Source organism: Cyclopterus lumpus, chromosome 11 (assembly GCF_009769545.1).
Source record: "Cyclopterus lumpus isolate fCycLum1 chromosome 11, fCycLum1.pri, whole genome shotgun sequence".
Taxonomy (NCBI): domain Eukaryota; kingdom Metazoa; phylum Chordata; class Actinopteri; order Perciformes; family Cyclopteridae; genus Cyclopterus; species Cyclopterus lumpus.
The window spans coordinates 20,435,506-20,455,325 of record NC_046976.1 but is presented as its reverse complement, the minus strand read 5'-3'; the positions used below and the strand labels follow the sequence as shown (position 1 = coordinate 20,455,325).

General features: G+C 42.6%; 1 protein-coding gene across 1 annotated transcript in view; it reads left to right on the top strand.

The window, feature by feature from the left end:
• Positions 1-614: 614 nt before the first annotated feature.
• Positions 615-19,820, top strand: part of LOC117739372 (ectonucleotide pyrophosphatase/phosphodiesterase family member 2) — a 43,145-nt gene continuing 23,939 nt past the window's right edge. The window contains exons 1-10 of the mRNA XM_034545738.1: positions 615-718; positions 3,254-3,356; positions 4,910-5,059; positions 12,912-13,037; positions 13,125-13,185; positions 14,210-14,307; positions 15,344-15,423; positions 15,509-15,628; positions 18,247-18,302; positions 19,447-19,512. Of these exons, the coding sequence (XP_034401629.1) occupies positions 701-718; positions 3,254-3,356; positions 4,910-5,059; positions 12,912-13,037; positions 13,125-13,185; positions 14,210-14,307; positions 15,344-15,423; positions 15,509-15,628; positions 18,247-18,302; positions 19,447-19,512 (878 nt within the window). The 5' untranslated portion in view covers positions 615-700. The remainder of the gene's footprint in view (positions 719-3,253; positions 3,357-4,909; positions 5,060-12,911; positions 13,038-13,124; positions 13,186-14,209; positions 14,308-15,343; positions 15,424-15,508; positions 15,629-18,246; positions 18,303-19,446; positions 19,513-19,820) is intronic.

The following is a 19,820-nucleotide window of genomic DNA, read 5'->3' as shown; positions in this document are numbered from 1 at the left end:
TTATATATAAATATTTATATATATATACATATTTATATATATTTATATATATATATATATCATCACTCCCACAAAGTTTCACATGAACCAACAACATAGATGTTGTCATGATACCTCTCATAATAACGCTCTCTCTCTCTCTCCTCCCTCTCTCTTCTCTCTCTCTCCCCCTCTCTCTCCCTCTCTCTCTCCCCCTCTCTCTCCCTCTCTCTCCCTCTCTCTCTCCTTCTCCCTCTCTTTTCTCTCTCTCTCCTTCTCCCTCTCTTTTCTCTTTCTCTATCTCTCCCTCTCTCTCTCTCTCTCTCTCCATGACTGAGTTGGAGTGCGTGCGCTCTCGTACCAGAGAGCAGCAGCTGTCACCATTACTTCATGCTTATTGGCCCGAGACCGAGAGAGAGAGAGAGAGAGAGAGAGGCAAAGGCAAACAACGGGGGAGAGAGAGAGAGAGAGAGAGAGAGAGAGAGAGAGAGAGAGAGAGAGAGAGAGAGAGAGAGAGAGAGAGAGAGAGAGAGAGAGAGAGAGAGAGAGAGAGAGAGAGAGAGAGAGAGAGAGAGAGAGAGAGAGAGTTGGACCCCTGCGCTCTGCTCCATCGATCCGCAGAGGCTCTACGCAGCTTCTACCGGACGTTGGACACAATTTCGTCCGCTTCCTCTTCGTCTGTTTTCGGGGGAATGCTCCAGGTGGACTCGCTGTTTGGAACATGCTATTGGGAAATTTGGTACGGTAAGACAGCGTGACGCGGCCGGGCTAGAGCCTTCATATCGACGTGTTTGTCCAGCTCTCTCTCTCTCTCTCTCTCTCTCTCTCTCTCTCTCTCTCTCTCTCTCTCTCTCTCTCTCTCTCGTTCCCCGAACATCATCATCATCATCATAAAAAAGAAAAAAAAAGATTCCGATGTATCGATTTGTGAGCTGCACTTTGCTCACAGCGTCACACACACGGTCACCTTAAAGAGAGAGAGGGTCATCACCATATCGTTATGTAATTAATATAGCATTATTTCATCAGAATACATGAGGTCAACATTTTTACATTTTCATTTCCCTTTTATTATTTAAATTCTTAAATGTAATGTGCTATTTTATTTGATTGTATATTTGTAAAAAAAAAATGTTTTGCTGGTGCTTCAAGAAATTTGAATAAAGTAAAATTTAATCTAAAATGAATGAGGTCAACATGCCAAGAAAAATCTCTAATAATCTGGATGGAGAGATTACAACTTTTTGTTGTTGTTGCCAACAATTAAACATAATTCAACTATTTCCATACTGGTATTATGACATCATGCATCTCCACCAGAGGTCTGAGAGCCGGTCAGCTGTGTGCCTTCAAACTAAGTCTCAAATGGTCTTGAGAGCATTTGACTTCATTTAGAGGCCTTAAAAAAAAAGAAAGATTTATACTTCACCCAAACAAAAAGATTATAATGTTCTTCATCAGTTCCTCACACCGTGTTCTCTTGAATTCTTGAAGAAGGCGTAAAACGATATCAAAGCGGTTGTTTAATTAATACGATGAAATGCGTCGCTGTGATCGTGCAACAAATAAATACACATGTACATTTATTCAACTGTTATTTATTAGTAAATGTGTAAATTGTACACAGGCAACTTAGTTAAAAAAAGGAACAAATTCCATCGTCAGCCTTTTTTTAATGGAGCAACAAATTGGTCCAAACGTTGCCTGGACGTTTGTTGGCGGATGTTTTGATGTCGTTTTGCCTGCATGCTTAAATTCATCGAGACTTTTCCTCCGCTTTGTAAAACATAAATAAATCCATCGTTCACTCAGCCAGAAAAACGACGTTTTCTTCAATAGTTTAAAGATAACGCGGGATGAGTAACTGACCAACAAATGGGTTTAACAAATTTATAATCAAGTCACCGTATGCATCACCTACATTGTTTCCATATGAGTCGTACATCACACCGCTGGTCCCTTCACAATAAAGGTCCGTCCCCATTGGCGGTCTCCTACGTCTCGGTCGTATCGTTGCATCGTGCAGATTTAAAGTATCGTGGACTCCAAATCCGAACAAAACTTGTTACTCTCTTGTTGTTAACACGGTCTTCATGGTTTTTGTTTGTTGAATGTTACTATGGGTTTCATTTTGACCGGATACAGGAAGTGAACACACATGAATGGGTTCATGAAAGATTCTCTGGATTGTTCTCTGGTCTCGCTGGATGCTCTAGGGGGGCGAAGTCCCGCCTCTTGTACAAAATCATCTTTACATCGACAGACATCATTACGTGTAATTCATAACACGATTCAAACAACATCTAAAAATTGTCACCGCGTTTGACCGCCGCAAAAAAAAACGCTCCCCCCCAAAATAACAAGAAGAGGCGGGACTTAGCCTCCACATTTGGACCTCTTGTTGTGTCATAAGATCTCTAATGAAGAGACGCAATTCAATTCAACGTTCAATAAATAATGAGAATGTTGAGTATGCACCATGAGCTATGTTCACTGGTATTATAATACGCCTTAAAGGCAGTGTTTCTAAAGGATCTTCACGATGCATGTAGTCCCTGCATCTCACTGACATGTTGCTGTGGTTGACTTCTCACTGGAGGTCGCCAGTGTTTTCTGTTCCATTGCATCCTCAACTGTGGAGAAAAGTTCAGAGACGTTAGAGGTTTGGTTCAAATGAAGAACGTGAACTCTAAGAACTTCCTTCTCTGCTATTTTTTTTTGCTGCGAACCAAAACGTTTTTCTTTAGTTTTCTCTCGAGACGCCGAAGGTTTGGACATGTCAAGGCCCCGAACCCTCCTCCGGGAGAACGAGAGCCGTATTTGAGGTCCTTTTGCACGTCCTTGTAGTCCTTTTTGCATCTTTTTCTGATTGTTTCGTGTGTCTTTGTAGCAGTTTTGTGTGTCTTTGAGGTCATTTTGCAGTTCTTTGTAGTCGTCGTGTGTCTCTTTGTAGTTTTGTGTGTCTTCTTGGTTGATTTGCATCGCATAGTCGTTTTGCATCTCTTTTTGATTGTTTTCGGTCTCTGTTCGTTATTTTTGAGTCTCTTTGTAGTTCGTTTTGCATTTCGTTGTAATCTTTTATTTGTCTCCTTTTAGTTGTGAAATGCCATCACAAAATGTCCTAAGTGTCAAACAGCAGCAGTGGCCCTGGGGCCCTCTAACCTGGGCCCTGCAGGCTTTTGGTTGTACTCGCTGTAGAGCTGCTGCTGAGCCTGACCTTTGACCTACGTGAGATTGTGGTCAGGTTTTCCCCTGATGTGTGGTTTTTCTGCAGGTAGTGGTCGTGTTCTGTCTGTGGGGAACTGATGTCAGAGCTTATGTTTTTCAAGCCAGTCGACCTGCAGAGGGAGGAGACAACCCACCACCTCACACTAAAGGTGAGAGCCTCGGATTCAGGTCCAATTCGCGTTCATACATTTGAAACAAATGCCTCATGGAGTCATAAATCAAGCTTGTTTGTACGTGCTTGAAACCACCAAATTAGTGGTTCACATGCTGTAGCCCGAAAAAGTACAAATACCTAAAAGATGAAAACCATTTACAAATGGAGACAAATAGAGTTACTTGTTTCACTACAGTCTGTGGAGATTTAAAATCATCACACTAACATGTATTATGTTAGCATCGTGTAGCACTATAGTTGCAGACAGGTATAGTATGCTGCATGAAGCCGTTTAATAAGTTATGTTAATGAACTCAAGAGCGCTCCATTGCTTTGCACAAACAAATAGGATCCTTGTTGTAGCTTTAAATGAAAACATGACTGTGTGACACTTAGAGTTCAGATACCAGTGAGTTTTCATAACAGTCCCCACATACGCTACTATGATAAAAGCCTTGACGGAGCACAAAGACAATAAATTGTGTCTTTTTTTGGGGTTTCACTGTGAATTGAAGTGAATGAAACCAAAGGCTGCCCGCAGAGCGCTCGGAGAAACAGCTTGTAGTTATTTGCAACATGTGCTGCCTGGAGTTAACAGCCTGTAGACTGCATGAACACTCAGTGTGCTGCACACACACTTATGTGTTTTAAAGATGTTGCATTCAGGTTCTTTTTCTAAAAAGATGAAAGCAGGCATCCCAAAGGAGACGTATCGTGCTCATTGTCAGGTTCATACTTGTATTTTGGGTTTCTATTAGAACGTGTTTGCTTTAATGTCAAAAAGAAGAAATACTTTTTCATGTCTCTTTAAGAACCCCCCTAAAGGTCCAGTCTGCTCTAAATGACCATCATTTACTAAATGAAGATTTGAAACTGGAGATTGAGACCATAAACTAATGTTTACAATGTTTACTGAGGGAATAAATCAAGAGAAGTAGAGTCATTTATATAGACTTCTATACAACCAGAGGAGTCGCCCCCTGGTGGTCAGGAGAGAGAATGCAGCTTTAACACATGAAGCATAGACTTCTATACAACCAGAGGAGTCGCCCCCTGGTGGTCAAGAGAGAGAATGCAGCTTTAACACATGAAGCATAGACTTCTATACAACCAGAGGAGTCGCCCCCTGGTGGTCAGGAGAGAGAATGCAGCTTTAACACATGAAGCATAGACTTCTATACAACCAGAGGAGTCGCCCCCTGGTGGTCAAGAGAGAGAATGCAGCTTTAACACATGAAGCATAGACTTCTATACAACCAGAGGAGTCGCCCCCTGGTGGTCAGGAGAGAGAATGCAGCTTTAACACATGAAGCATAGACTTCTATACAACCAGAGGAGTCGCCCCCTGGTGGTCAGGAGAGAGAAGAGAATGCAAGTTAATGCACGTCCACTTTGGCTAAACTTTACAACTGGAGGTTGCTGGCTGGTTGCCCAAGCACTGACACATTGAGTTATTATTGATATGTCCCCTTTAAGAAGAACAGTCCAGTATGTCTGCAGCAGTGTGCCCCCTCTGTACTGTAACTGTGCCCCCTTTGCTCCCTCCAGTCGTCTCAGAGTGGGTCAGCTCAGCGGGCTCCTGCAAGGGGAGGTGCTTTGAGCTGGAGGAGGCCAAACCTCCAGGATGCAGATGTGACAATCTGTGTAAAACCTACTACAGCTGCTGCTCCGACTTCGACCACCACTGCCTAAAAACAGGTCAGTCTGACAGACGCAGTCTCAATCACTTCCTGCTTGATAGTTTAGCTGGAGGCCACAGCAATAGTCAAGGCTTTTGGCCACTTGTATCTTTGAGGAGAAGCCTGCTGCTATTCTATATGTTCCTGTCATCAACAAAGTCCATGAACAGACTAACACTCTCAATACTTTTGAACCTCCCTGTCCTTTCTCTGGCAATCAGACTCAGGCCCATCGGTTCCTACACCAGATTACAATCTTTAAATGTTCACAAATAAACACTTTTATTTAATCAAACATTGCTCAAACATGAAGAAATAGTGCATTTGTTGGGCAGTATTAATCCACATGTGTTGCTGTAGTGAGTATTATTGTGAGGGGTTGGAGGTGGATGAGTCGGTCAACGCAGGACTCTCATTCTGGACACCATGGTTCGTGGCCTGTGTGAAACCAGATGTCAAAGTTTACTCATTTTAAACGTTGTCCGTAACTGAAATTTTGTAACAGACGGGCACATTTCATTGTGAATTATTTACTGAACGTAACCAAATGGTAATTTTGTTGCATTTTGGCTTCTTTTTGTTTCGGTTCAGAAAGTTATCCACTGCGTCTGGAATCTGGGAGAAAATATGTTCAGTTCACACATTCACACCCATTCATACACATTCACACACATTCACACACATTCACACACATTCACACACATTCACACACATTCACACACATTCACACACATTCACACACATTCATACACATTCATACACATTCATACACATTCCCACCCATTCACACACATTCATACACATGCACACACATTCACACCCATTCACACACATTCACACACATTCACACACATTCATACACATTCATACACATTCATACACATTCCCACCCATTCACACACATTCATACACATGCACACACATTCACACACATTCACACCCATTCACACACATTCATACACATTCACACACATTCACACACATGCACACACATTCACACACATTCACACACATTCACACACATTCACATACATTTATACACATTCACACACATTCACACACATTCACACACATTCACACCCATTCATACACATTCATACACATTCACACACATTCATACACATTCATACACATTCATACACATTCCCACCCATTCACACACATTCATACACATGCACACACATTCACACACATTCACACCCATTCACACACATTCATACACATTCACACACATTCACACACATGCACACACATTCACACACATTCACACACATTCACACACATTCACATACATTTATACACATTCACACACATTCACACACATTCACACACATTCACACCCATTCATACACATTCATACACATTCACACACATGCACACACATGCACACACATTCACACACATTCACACACATTCACACACATTCACACACATTCACACACATTCATACACATTCACACACATTCACACACATGCACACACATTCACACACATTCACACACATTCACACACATTCACATACATTTATACACATTCACACCCATTCACACACATTCACACACATTCACACCCATTCATACACATTCATACACATTCACACACATGCACACACATTCACACCCATTCACACCCATTCACACCCATTCACACACATTTACACGCATTCACACGCATTCACACCCATTCACACACATTTACACACATTCACACCCATTCACACACATTCACACACATTTACACACATTCACACACATTCACACACATTCACACCCATTCATACACATTCACACAAATTCACACACATTCACACACATTCACACACATTCACACACATACACATACATTTATACACATTCACACACATTCACACCCATTCACACACATTCACACACATTTATACACATTCACACACATTCACACCCATTCACACACATTCATACACATTCACACACATTCACACACATTCACACACATTCATACACATTCACACACATTCACACACATTTATGCACATTTATACACATTCACAATCATTCACACACATTCACACCCATTCATACACATTTATACACATTCATACACATTCACACACATTCACACCCATTCACACACATTCACACCCATTCATACACATTTATACACATTCATACACATTCACACACATTCACACACATTCACACCCATTCACACCCATTCACACCCATTCACACCCATTCACACACATTCACACCCATTCACACACATTCACACCCATTCATACACATTTATACACATTCATACACATTCACACACATTCACACACATTCATACACATTCATACACATTCACGCCCATTCACACCCATTCAAACACATTCATACACATTCACACACATTCACACACATTCACACACATTCACAACCATTCACACACATTTATACACATTCATACACATTCACACACATTCACACACATTCACACACATTCACACACATTCACACACATTCACACCCATTCACACCCATTCATACACATTCACATACATTTATACACATTCATACACATTCACACACATTCACACACATTCACACACATTCACACCCATTCATACACATTTATACACATTCATACACATTCACACACATTCACACACATTCATACACATTCATACACATTCACGCCCATTCACACCCATTCAAACACATTCATACACATTCACACACATTCACACACATTCACACACATTCACACACATTCACACACATTCACACCCATTCATACACATTTATACACATTCATACACATTCACACACATTCACACACATTCATACACATTCATACACATTCACGCCCATTCACACCCATTCAAACACATTCATACACATTCACACACATTCACACACATTCACACACATTCACACCCATTCACACCCATTCATACACATTTATACACATTCATACACATTCACACACATTCACACACATTCATACACATTCATACACATTCACACCCATTCACACCCATTCATACACATTCACATACATTTATACACATTCACACACATTCACACCGATTCACACACATTCACACCCATTCATACACATTCATACACATTCACACCCATTCACACCCATTCACACCCATTCACACCCATTCACAACCATTCACACACATTCACACACATTCACACACATTCACACACATTCACACCCATTCATACACATTCACACACATTCACACATATTCACACACATTCACACACATTCATACACATTCATACACATTCACACCCATTCACACCCATTCACACCCATTCACACACATTCACACCCATTCATACACATTCATACACAATCACAACCATTCACACCCATTCACACCCATTCACACCCATTCACACCCATTCACACCCATTCATACACATTCACACACATTCACACACATTCACACCCATTCACACCCATTCACACACATCCACACACATTCACACACATTCACACTCATTCACACACATTCACACACATTCATACACATTCACACACATTCATACTCATTCATATACATTCACACACATTCATACACATTCACACCCATTCACACACATTCACACACATTCACACCCATTCACACACATTCATACTCATTCATACACATTCACACACATTCACACACATTCATACACATTCATACACATTCACACACATTCACACACATTCACACACATTCACACTCATTCATACACATTCACACACATTCATACACATTCATACACATTCATACACATTCACACCCATTCACACCCATTCATACACATTCATACACATTCACACCCATTCACACCCATTCACACCCATTCATACACATTCACACACATTCATACACATTCCCACCCATTCACACCCATTCAAACACATTCATACTCATTCATACACATTCACACACATTCATACACATTCACACACATTCATACACATTCATACACATTCATACACATTCACACACATTCACACACATTCATACACATTCATACACATTCCCACCCATTCACACCCATTCACACCCATTCACACCCATTCAAACACATTCATACTCATTCATACACATTCATACACATTCATACACATTCATACACATTCATACACATTCACACACATTCATACACATTCATACACATTCGCACACATTCACACCCATTCACACCCATTCACACACATTTACACACATTCACACGCATTCACACCCATTCACACACATTTACACACAGTCACACCCATTCACACACATTCACACACATTTACACACATTCACACACATTCACACACATTCACACACATTTATACACATTCACACAAATTAACACACATTCACACACATTCACACACATTCACACACATTCACATACATTTATACACATTCACACACATTCACACCCATTCACACACATTCACACACATTTATACACATTCACACACATTCACACCCATTCACACACATTCATACACATTCACACACATTCACACACATTCATACACATTCACACACATTCACACACATGTATGCACATTTATACACATTCACAATCATTCACACACATTCACACCCATTCATACACATTTATACACATTCATACACATTCACACACATTCACACCCATTCACACACATTCACACCCATTCATACACATTTATACACATTCATACACATTCACACACATTCATACACATTCACACACATTCACACACATTCACACACATTCACACACATTCACACCCATTCACACCCATTCACACACATTCACACACATTCACACACATTCACACACATTCATACACATTTATACACATTCATACACATTCACACACATTCACACACATTCACACACATTCACACACATTCATACACATTCATACACATTCACGCCCATTCACACCCATTCAAACACATTCATACACATTCACACACATTCACACACATTCACACACATTCACAACCATTCACACACATTCACACAGATTCACACACATTTATACACATTCATACACATTCACACACATTCACACACATTCACACACATTCACAACCATTCACACACATTCACACACATTCACACCCATTCACACCCATTCATACACATTCACATACATTTATACACATTCACACACATTCACACCCATTCACACACATTCACACCCATTCATACACATTCATACACATTCACACCCATTCACACCCATTCACACCCATTCACACCCATTCACAACCATTCACACACATTCACACACATTCACACACATTCATACACATTCATACACATTCACAACCATTCACACCCATTCACACCCATTCACACCCATTCATACACATTCACACACATTCACACACATTCACACACATTCACACCCATTCACACCCATTCACACTCATTCACACACATTCACACACATTCATACACATTCACACACATTCACACACATTCACACACATTCACACACATTCATACACATTCATACACATTCACACACATTCACACACATTCACACACATTCACACTCATTCATACACATTCACACACATTCACACACATTCATACACATTCATACACATTCACACCCATTCACACACATTCATACACATTCATACACATTCACACCCATTCACACCAATTCACACCCATTCATACACATTCACACCCATTCATACACATTCACACCCATTCACACCCATTCATACTCATTCATACACATTCACACACATTCATACACATTCATACACATTCACACACATTCATACACATTCATACACATTCATACACATTCATACACATTCACACACATTCACACACATTCATACACATTCATACACATTCACACCCATTCACACCCATTCACACCCATTCAAACACATTCATACTCATTCATACACATTCATACACATTCATACACATTCATACACATTCACACACATTCATACACATTCATACACATTCATACACATTCGCACACATTCACACACATTCATACACATTCACACCCATTCATACACATTCACACCCATTCACACACATTCACACACATTCACACACATTCACACACATTCATACACATTCACACACATTCACACACATTCACACACATTCACACCCATTCATACACATTCACACCCATTCACACCCATTCATACTCATTCATACACATTCACACCCATTCATACACATTCATACACATTCACACACATTCATACACATTCATACACATTCATACACATTCATACACATTCACACACATTCACACACATTCATACACATTCATACACATTCACACCCATTCACACCCATTCACACCCATTCAAACACATTCATACTCATTCATACACATTCATACACATTCATACACATTCACACACATTCATACACATTCATACACATTCATACACATTCGCACACATTCACACACATTCATACACATTCACACCCATTCATACACATTCACACCCATTCATACACATTCACACCCATTCATACACATTCACACCCATTCACACACATTCACACACATTCACACACATTCACACACATTCATACACATTCACACACATTCACACACATTCACACACATTCACACCCATTCATACACATTCACACCCATTCACACCCATTCATACTCATTCATACACATTCACACCCATTCATACACATTCATACACATTCACACACATTCATACACATTCATACACATTCATACACATTCATACACATTCACACACATTCACACACATTCATACACATTCATACACATTCACACCCATTCACACCCATTCACACCCATTCAAACACATTCATACTCATTCATACACATTCATACACATTCATACACATTCACACACATTCATACACATTCATACACATTCATACACATTCGCACACATTCACACACATTCATACACATTCACACCCATTCATACACATTCACACCCATTCACACACATTCACACACATTCACACACATTCACACACATTCATACACATTCACACACATTCACACACATTCACACACATTCACACACATTCACACACATTCACACACATTCACACACATTCACACACATTCACACACATTCACACACATTCACACACATTCACACACATTCATACACATTCACACCCATTCACACACATTCACACCCATTCCCACACATTCATACACATTCATACACTTTCACACACATTCACACACATTCATACACATTCACACACATTCACACACATTCACACACATTCATACACATTCATACACATTCACAACCATTCACAACCATTCACACTCTGAAGCAGAGCCTTCAGGGGTGATTTCGGGGTACTTCAACCTGGACTGGAAGGGCTTCACTGAGCCAGAAGTAAATTAGTATTAAACAGATTCGGCAGCTGCTGCTCCTCATACGTCCGTAACACTAATAATTAGTAGAAGAATGACGTGTTTACGGCTGAAGCGGGTTGGAGTCCTACCCAGCAGGACTACGGTAGCTCCAGTACTCCAGAAAGCACACGGACACAGCACGATAAGTGCTTTCTGCTGTGCCGGATCCAACTTGAACAAAAGGGGAACTGTCCTGGAGTTTAACCACCGCGTCAGTCTTCATCTGATGCTCATTTAGAGCTCGGCCAAGTGAAAAGAGTGAAACCGCAGTCTCATCTTGGAAGCATTAAGCGAACAACAGTGGGACATCTTCCAACCAAAAAAACTCCTTGTGCTTTTATTGCATCGCTTAATAAAGAAAACGATTTTAAGGGCCTGAGAGTTACATCACACTGCGATGCGCGTCGTATGGTGTTTGTTTAATTAAAGCAGAGAGTCATGTGACGTAATGACAAACTTTCCTCCCTCCCGGGTCTCAGCGGGAGGCTTCGAGTGCACGCAGGACCGCTGTGGGGAGGAGAGGAATGCCGAGCACGCCTGCCGCTGCTCGGCGGACTGCCTGGAGCGAGGGGACTGCTGCTCCAACTACAAGTCGCTCTGCAAAGGTACTGATCGGCATCGGCGCTCCAGAATAACCACGCGTCCAATGTGCAATGGGAGGTGGTAACTCTGTGCTGTTGTCCCCCCGTGAGGTGAGACTTCGTGGGTGCATGGAGACTGCGAGGAGATCAAGAGCGCTGAGTGTCCTGCAGGGTGAGTCGAACTCAAGACCTTTAGCTCTATTTCATTCAAGAGAAGGCCGGTTAAACTTTAAACTTTGAACTGGACCAGTTGAGACATTTAGATACGATGCAACAAAACGAGATGAGATGAGATGAAATAAGACGAGAGGTGACAAGACCAGACGAGAAGAGATGAGATGAGATAAGACTAGATGAGAGAAGATTATATGAGACAAGATAAGACAAGACAAGTCGAGAAGAGACGAGATGAGACAAGATAAGACAAGACAAGTCGAGAAGAGACGAGATGAGACAAGATAAGACAAGACCAGTAAGGACATGACAAGACGAGACGAGATGAGATGAGATGAGACAAGAGGTGACAAGACCAGACGAGAAGAGAAGAGGCGAGGCGAGACGAAACGAGATGAGATGAGATGAGATGAGACAAGACAAGATGAGAGAAGATGAGACGAGGCGAGACAAGATGAGACGAGACGAGATGAGATGAGATGAGATGAGACAAGACAAGATGAGAGAAGACGAGACGAGACGAGACAAGATGAGACGAGACGAGACGAGATGAGATGAAATAAGATAAGACAAGATGAGAGAAGATTATATGAGACAAGATAAGACAAGACAAGTCGAGACAAGACAAAATGAGACAAGATTAGTAAGGACATAATGAGACAAGACAAAACGAGAAAAGACAAGATATAATAATATTTTATAGATATATAATAAGACGAGACAAGAGGAGACCACACCAGACTAGACCATATTATATAAGATTAAATAAAATAAGTTGGATAAGATAAATAATAGAAGGTAATAAAAGACAATAGTTTTGAATAATAAAATCACATGTGATCAAACCAGATAATAAATAAACAATAAATTTGTCCCCATTATAATAAAATCGTATAAATATACTTGTCCCCATCGAGAACTGATTAAGCCTGAAAATTAGAAGCACTCCAGTCGGATTCAGAAAAGTCTTTAAGAAAGTCCCGTTTCCACCTGTGACTTCTGTCTCTCCTTGTTGGTCTCAGCTTCATCCGTCCTCCACTCATCATGCTGTCTGTCGACGGGTTCAGAGCCTCCTACCTGAAGAAGGGGAACTCCGTCATCCCCAACATACACAAGCTGAGTACGTCTCCTGTATTCCAACTCGTGCTTAGTTCCCTAAATGCAGGCGTGGTTGTAGAGGTGTTTTTTAGACAGAAATCTATTCAAACAGGCTTTCATGTATAGTGTTTTACAATTTTATGTTATTATTATTACTTATATTAACACAAACTGAGTACGTCTCCTTTATTCTGTCACATAAAGCACTTCACATTGCATTGGTTTAGTTTGAAAGATAAAACCTGATTAAATGAATGATCTGAATAATGAAATAAATAATGAATACATAATTTCCCCATGAAATGGGGAAATGAGACTGGCAGCGTTATTGGATGGCAACAAACAAAACCAAAGAGTCGGGGTCGGGGGCGCTTGAGCCGACACCAGCTGACATTTTAGTTGATCTCATATAGAGACGCTCACATTCACACTGACGGGCGATTTACAGCCCAGTTAACCTGAGCCGCATGTCTTCGGAGTGCGGGAGGAAGCCAGAGAACCCGGAGGGAACCCACGCCGCCACGGGGAGAACGTGAGGAACACTTACAGCGGTTCCATTACAGTCAATTCAAGCTCTCGCAATAGCAAAGCAGGCCAGGAAAATAAACGGCGTCCTTCACCTCTGGAGCATCCGATCACATGTGATTTACGTCAACATGGACATTGCGGTCGCCCCTTTGATCTGACATCAGCCTCAACAAGTCACCTCCAATCTATTGTCCCTCACCAGCGTCAGCCATCTGTTCCCTCCATCAAGGACAAGAGAGGAACAAGAAGACATAACACAAGACTCCAGAAACCTTGAAGAGACTTTAACACATCAGAGCCTCCACAACCACCAACTCACCAGATGAAAGAGCTCGCCAACTCCCTGTTGTGTCAGATCTGAGTCATCTCCTTGACAAAAGCACAACATGTCAAGTTAAAATACAGCAAACTACTGATATCTGTCGGGTCCGGACCACGAGGACGATGAGCTGAGAGCCAGCGTGTTATTCTCTTTGATTTAGTGCTTAAAGTGTGTTTTTAATAACCTTTAATACTTCTTTGTCTCTCAGGAGAGTGTGGAACGTCGGCGCCCTACATGCGACCCGTCTACCCGTCTAAGACCTTCCCGAATCTCTACACTCTCGTCACAGTAGGTGACACCTCTCCGCACGTCCGCTCGAGGTCCTCCGGCCTTATGTTTCACTAACCGTGGCACCGCGGCGCTCTCTCTGCAGGGCCTGTACCCGGAGTCCCACGGGATTGTGGGGAACACCATGCACGACCCCGTGTTCAACGCCACCTTCAGCCTGCGCACCAGAGAGAAGCTGAACCACCGCTGGTGGGGCGGTCAGCCCGTGAGTACACTCCAGATGCCTTGCTTGTGATTGGATAAGGAATCAAACTGGTCAGCGATGGCTTCCAATGGGATGAGTGTAGGTTTTGACCCAACTGAGAGTTGGAGGTTCATAGAGAGATATGCATCCATTGGACTCTATCACTTGTATAACATACATAAGTGTGCAGCACATACTGTGACCTTTAACCTTTTGTAGTCTGCTAGCTCGTACCGTGCTGCGAACAGATCGGGTCCGGTCTACATCCAGGACATGGTCTAACCTCACACCCAGGACATGGTCTAACCTCACACCCAGGACATGGTCTAACCTCACACCCAAGACATGGTCTAACCTCACATCCAGGACATGGTCTAACCTCACACCCAGGACATGGTCTAACCTCACACCCAGGACATGGTCTAACCTCACATCCAGGACATGGTCTAACCTCACACCAGGACATGGTCTAACCTCACACCCAGGACATGGTCTAACCTCACACCCAAGACATGGTCTAACCTCACATCCAGGACATGGTCTAACCTCACACCCAAGACATGGTCTAACCTCACATCCAGGACATGGTCTAACCTCACACCCAGGACATGGTCTAACCTCACATCCAGGACATGGTCTAACCTCACACCCAGGACATGGTCTAACCTCACATCCAGGACATGGTCTAACCTCACATCCAGGACATGGTCTAACCTCACACCCAAGACATGGTCTAACCTCACATCCAGGACATGGTCTAACCTCACACCCAAGACATGGTCTAACCTCACATCCAGGACATGGTCTAACCTCACACCCAGGACATGGTCTAACCTCACATCCAGGACATGGTCTAACCTCACACCCAGGACATGGTCTAACCTCACACCCAGTACATGGTCTAACCTCACATCCAGGACATGGTCTAACCTTACACCCAAGACATGGTCTAACCTCACACCCAGGCCATGGTCTAACCTCACACCCAGGACATGGTCTAACCTCACACCCAGGACATGGTCTAACCTCACATCCAGCTCATGGTCTAACCTCACACCCAGGACATGGTCTAACCTTACACCCAGGACATGGTCTAACCTCACATCCAGCTCATGGTCTAACCTCACATCCAGGACATGGTCTAACCTCACATCCAGGACATGGTCTAACCTTACACCCAGGACATGGTCTAACCTCACATCCAGCTCATGGTCTAACCTCACATCCAGGACATGGTCTAACCTCACATCCAGGACATGGTCTAACCTTACACCCAGCTCATGGTCTAACCTTACACCCGGGACATGGTCTAACCTCACACCCAGGACATGGTCTAACCTCACATCCAGGACATGGTCTAACCTCACATCCAGGACATGGTCTAACCTTACACCCAGGACATGGTCTAACCTCACATCCAGCTCACGGTCTAACCTTACACCCAGGACATGGTCTAACCTCACATCCAGCTCATGGTCTAACCTCACACCCAGGACATGGTCTAACCTCACATCCAGGACATGGTCTAACCTCACACCCAGGACATGGTCTAACCTCACACCCAAGACATGGTCTAACCTCACACCCAGGACATGGTCTAACCTCACTCCCAGGACATGGTCTAACCTCACATCCAGCTCATGGTCTAACCTCACACCCAGGACATGGTCTAACCTCACACCCAGGACATGGTCTAACCTCACACCCAAGACATGGTCTAACCTCACACCCAGGACATGGTCTAACCTCACATCCAGGACATGGTCTAACCTCACATCCAGGACATGGTCTAACCTCACACCCAATACATGGTCTAACCTCACATCCAGGACATGGTCTAACCTCACACCCAAGACATGGTCTAACCTCACATCCAGGACATGGTCTAACCTCACACCCAGGAAATGGTCTAACCTCACATCCAGGACATGGTCTAACCTCACACCCAGGACATGGTCTAACCTCACATCCAGGACATGGTCTAACCTCACATCCAGGACATGGTCTAACCTCACACCCAAGACATGGTCTAACCTCACATCCAGGACATGGTCTAACCTCACACCCAAGACATGGTCTAACCTCACACCCAGGACATGGTCAAACCTCACACCCAGGACATGGTCTAACCTCACACCCAGGACATGGTCTAACCTCACACCCAGGACATGGTCTAACCTCACACCCAGGACATGGTCAAACCTCACACCCAGGACATGGTCTAACCTCACACCCAGGACATGGTCTAACCTCACACCCCAGCCCGTTCACTTCGCTCGGCTTCTGCCAATCGGCTTGTAGCTCCGTCACTTCGAGCTAAACACTCAACAAAGTCACGACTGTTTGCTGTGCTGACTCCTCATTGGTGGAACGAGCTCCCCATTGACATCAGGACAGGAAGTCTCTACAAACTAAAAACACATCTTTTTCGACTATACCTTGAATAGGGAAGGTAGAGCCGTAGTAGCACTTTGGTAGAACTTAAATGTCTCTTACTGATAGCACTTTGTAGTTTAACTTTATTGAACAAATGTTACTTTCTTGATTCTTGTTGTTCTGAGTGGTTTAATGCACTTAATGTAAGCCCAATGACATGTAATGTAATGTAACACATTGGATCTCTCCTTCCTGTTTCACAGATCTGGATCACAGCAGAGGAACAAGGAGTGAAAGCGGCCTCTTTCTTCTGGCCTTGGTACTTAAGTTAGTACTGGAATATTTTTCAATAGCTTCGGACCCTGAACGCAGCGCTGCACTGGTGACTTATGGGAAAAGACCCTCAAAGAGCCCGAGGGTGCTTGAGGAGGACAAGGAGGGCGGATTACTGTGTGATTATGTATCTGTAATGTGTAGTAGATACAGTATACTACATAGTGTGTATTCAGTCATCTTCAGGCCTGGTCTATTGTGTTAGTGGTGGATCTTGCACTGCAGCTCATTTGCTTATTATAATAATAATATTAATTTAAACACTTGATTTTTTTGACGGAGAATTCAAGCCTCAATACACAAGGAGATTTTAAAAAAAAATCCAGATGATTACAGATATAAGTTGGCGCAAAACTAAAAAGATAAAAATAAGGGATCTTATTGCTTTATTTCACTTTACGGGTTATTAAAAAAGACGAGCCGAAGCCTCCGGTCATGTTTACAGTGACGAGGACATTTTACAATACAGACAAACAAAATACCTCGTTGGCTGCACGCTACGAACAAAAGTCTTCTGGTGTCCTCGCAAACAAATTAAAGTCTATTATCACCGGCATAAATCTTTTATTAAATATTCCGTGGTCACTGCTAAAAAAATAATGAATAATAGTTTTGTAAAGAATTCAATAATAACAGGGTTAATATCAAAAGCAACTTAAATACCTTCTTAATTATGACATTTGTCTGAGGCAAAAAGTAAATAAGAAGTACAATCAATTCGCTCAAAAGTTGCTTACTCAACATTTGAAGACGCTTGTCCTCTCAACTCCACGTCAGCGACAGCGGAGACGGATTTGTTTCATAAAACACTCGCGATGACGTGCCGACCACGAGGGAAACATCCCGAGGCCGACAATGGGCCCCAAACACTCACACCACTGGTGACAATGGCCCATTGACGACACCAAACGCAGCTTGTCGAGGCGCGGAGAACAAATGATTCAAGTGGAGAACACGATGTGGAAGAAGAAAAGAGATCGGGTCCACGTGGACTCTTATTTAAGGACAGGTGGTTCTTTTAGAACCAGTAATCTAGGAATCTAAACACAAACTGAACTGTGAGTCTGTGGCTACGTTTAGTTTCTTCTGTCTTTACCTTGACCTCCCACTCCTTCATGGTCCGTCTGCAGGGTGATTCCTCTGGAGAGGAGGATTCTGACCATCCTGCGCTGGCTGCATCTGCCCGACGACGAGAGGTCGGTTTCCTTTGGTTCTTTGGGACTTCACTCGGGATTGTTTTGGGACATGAATGCACTTATTGACAGTTCTTAGCTTCCTATACTGTGGACACCTGGGTCGTTCTCTTGGAACAACCTTTGACTTTGACTCTTAACAACATGAATGTTAGCTCAGTTCCAAAGAACACAAGTCAAGATAACACACTACGCCCCATAATATGCACAACCTAAAGCGAATGCAGCTCTTAATATTTAATGAATGAACTCATTTTGTAGTCTGCAATCCGTGTGAGCTGGAATGAGCTGTAAACGATGTGCAAGCGCTT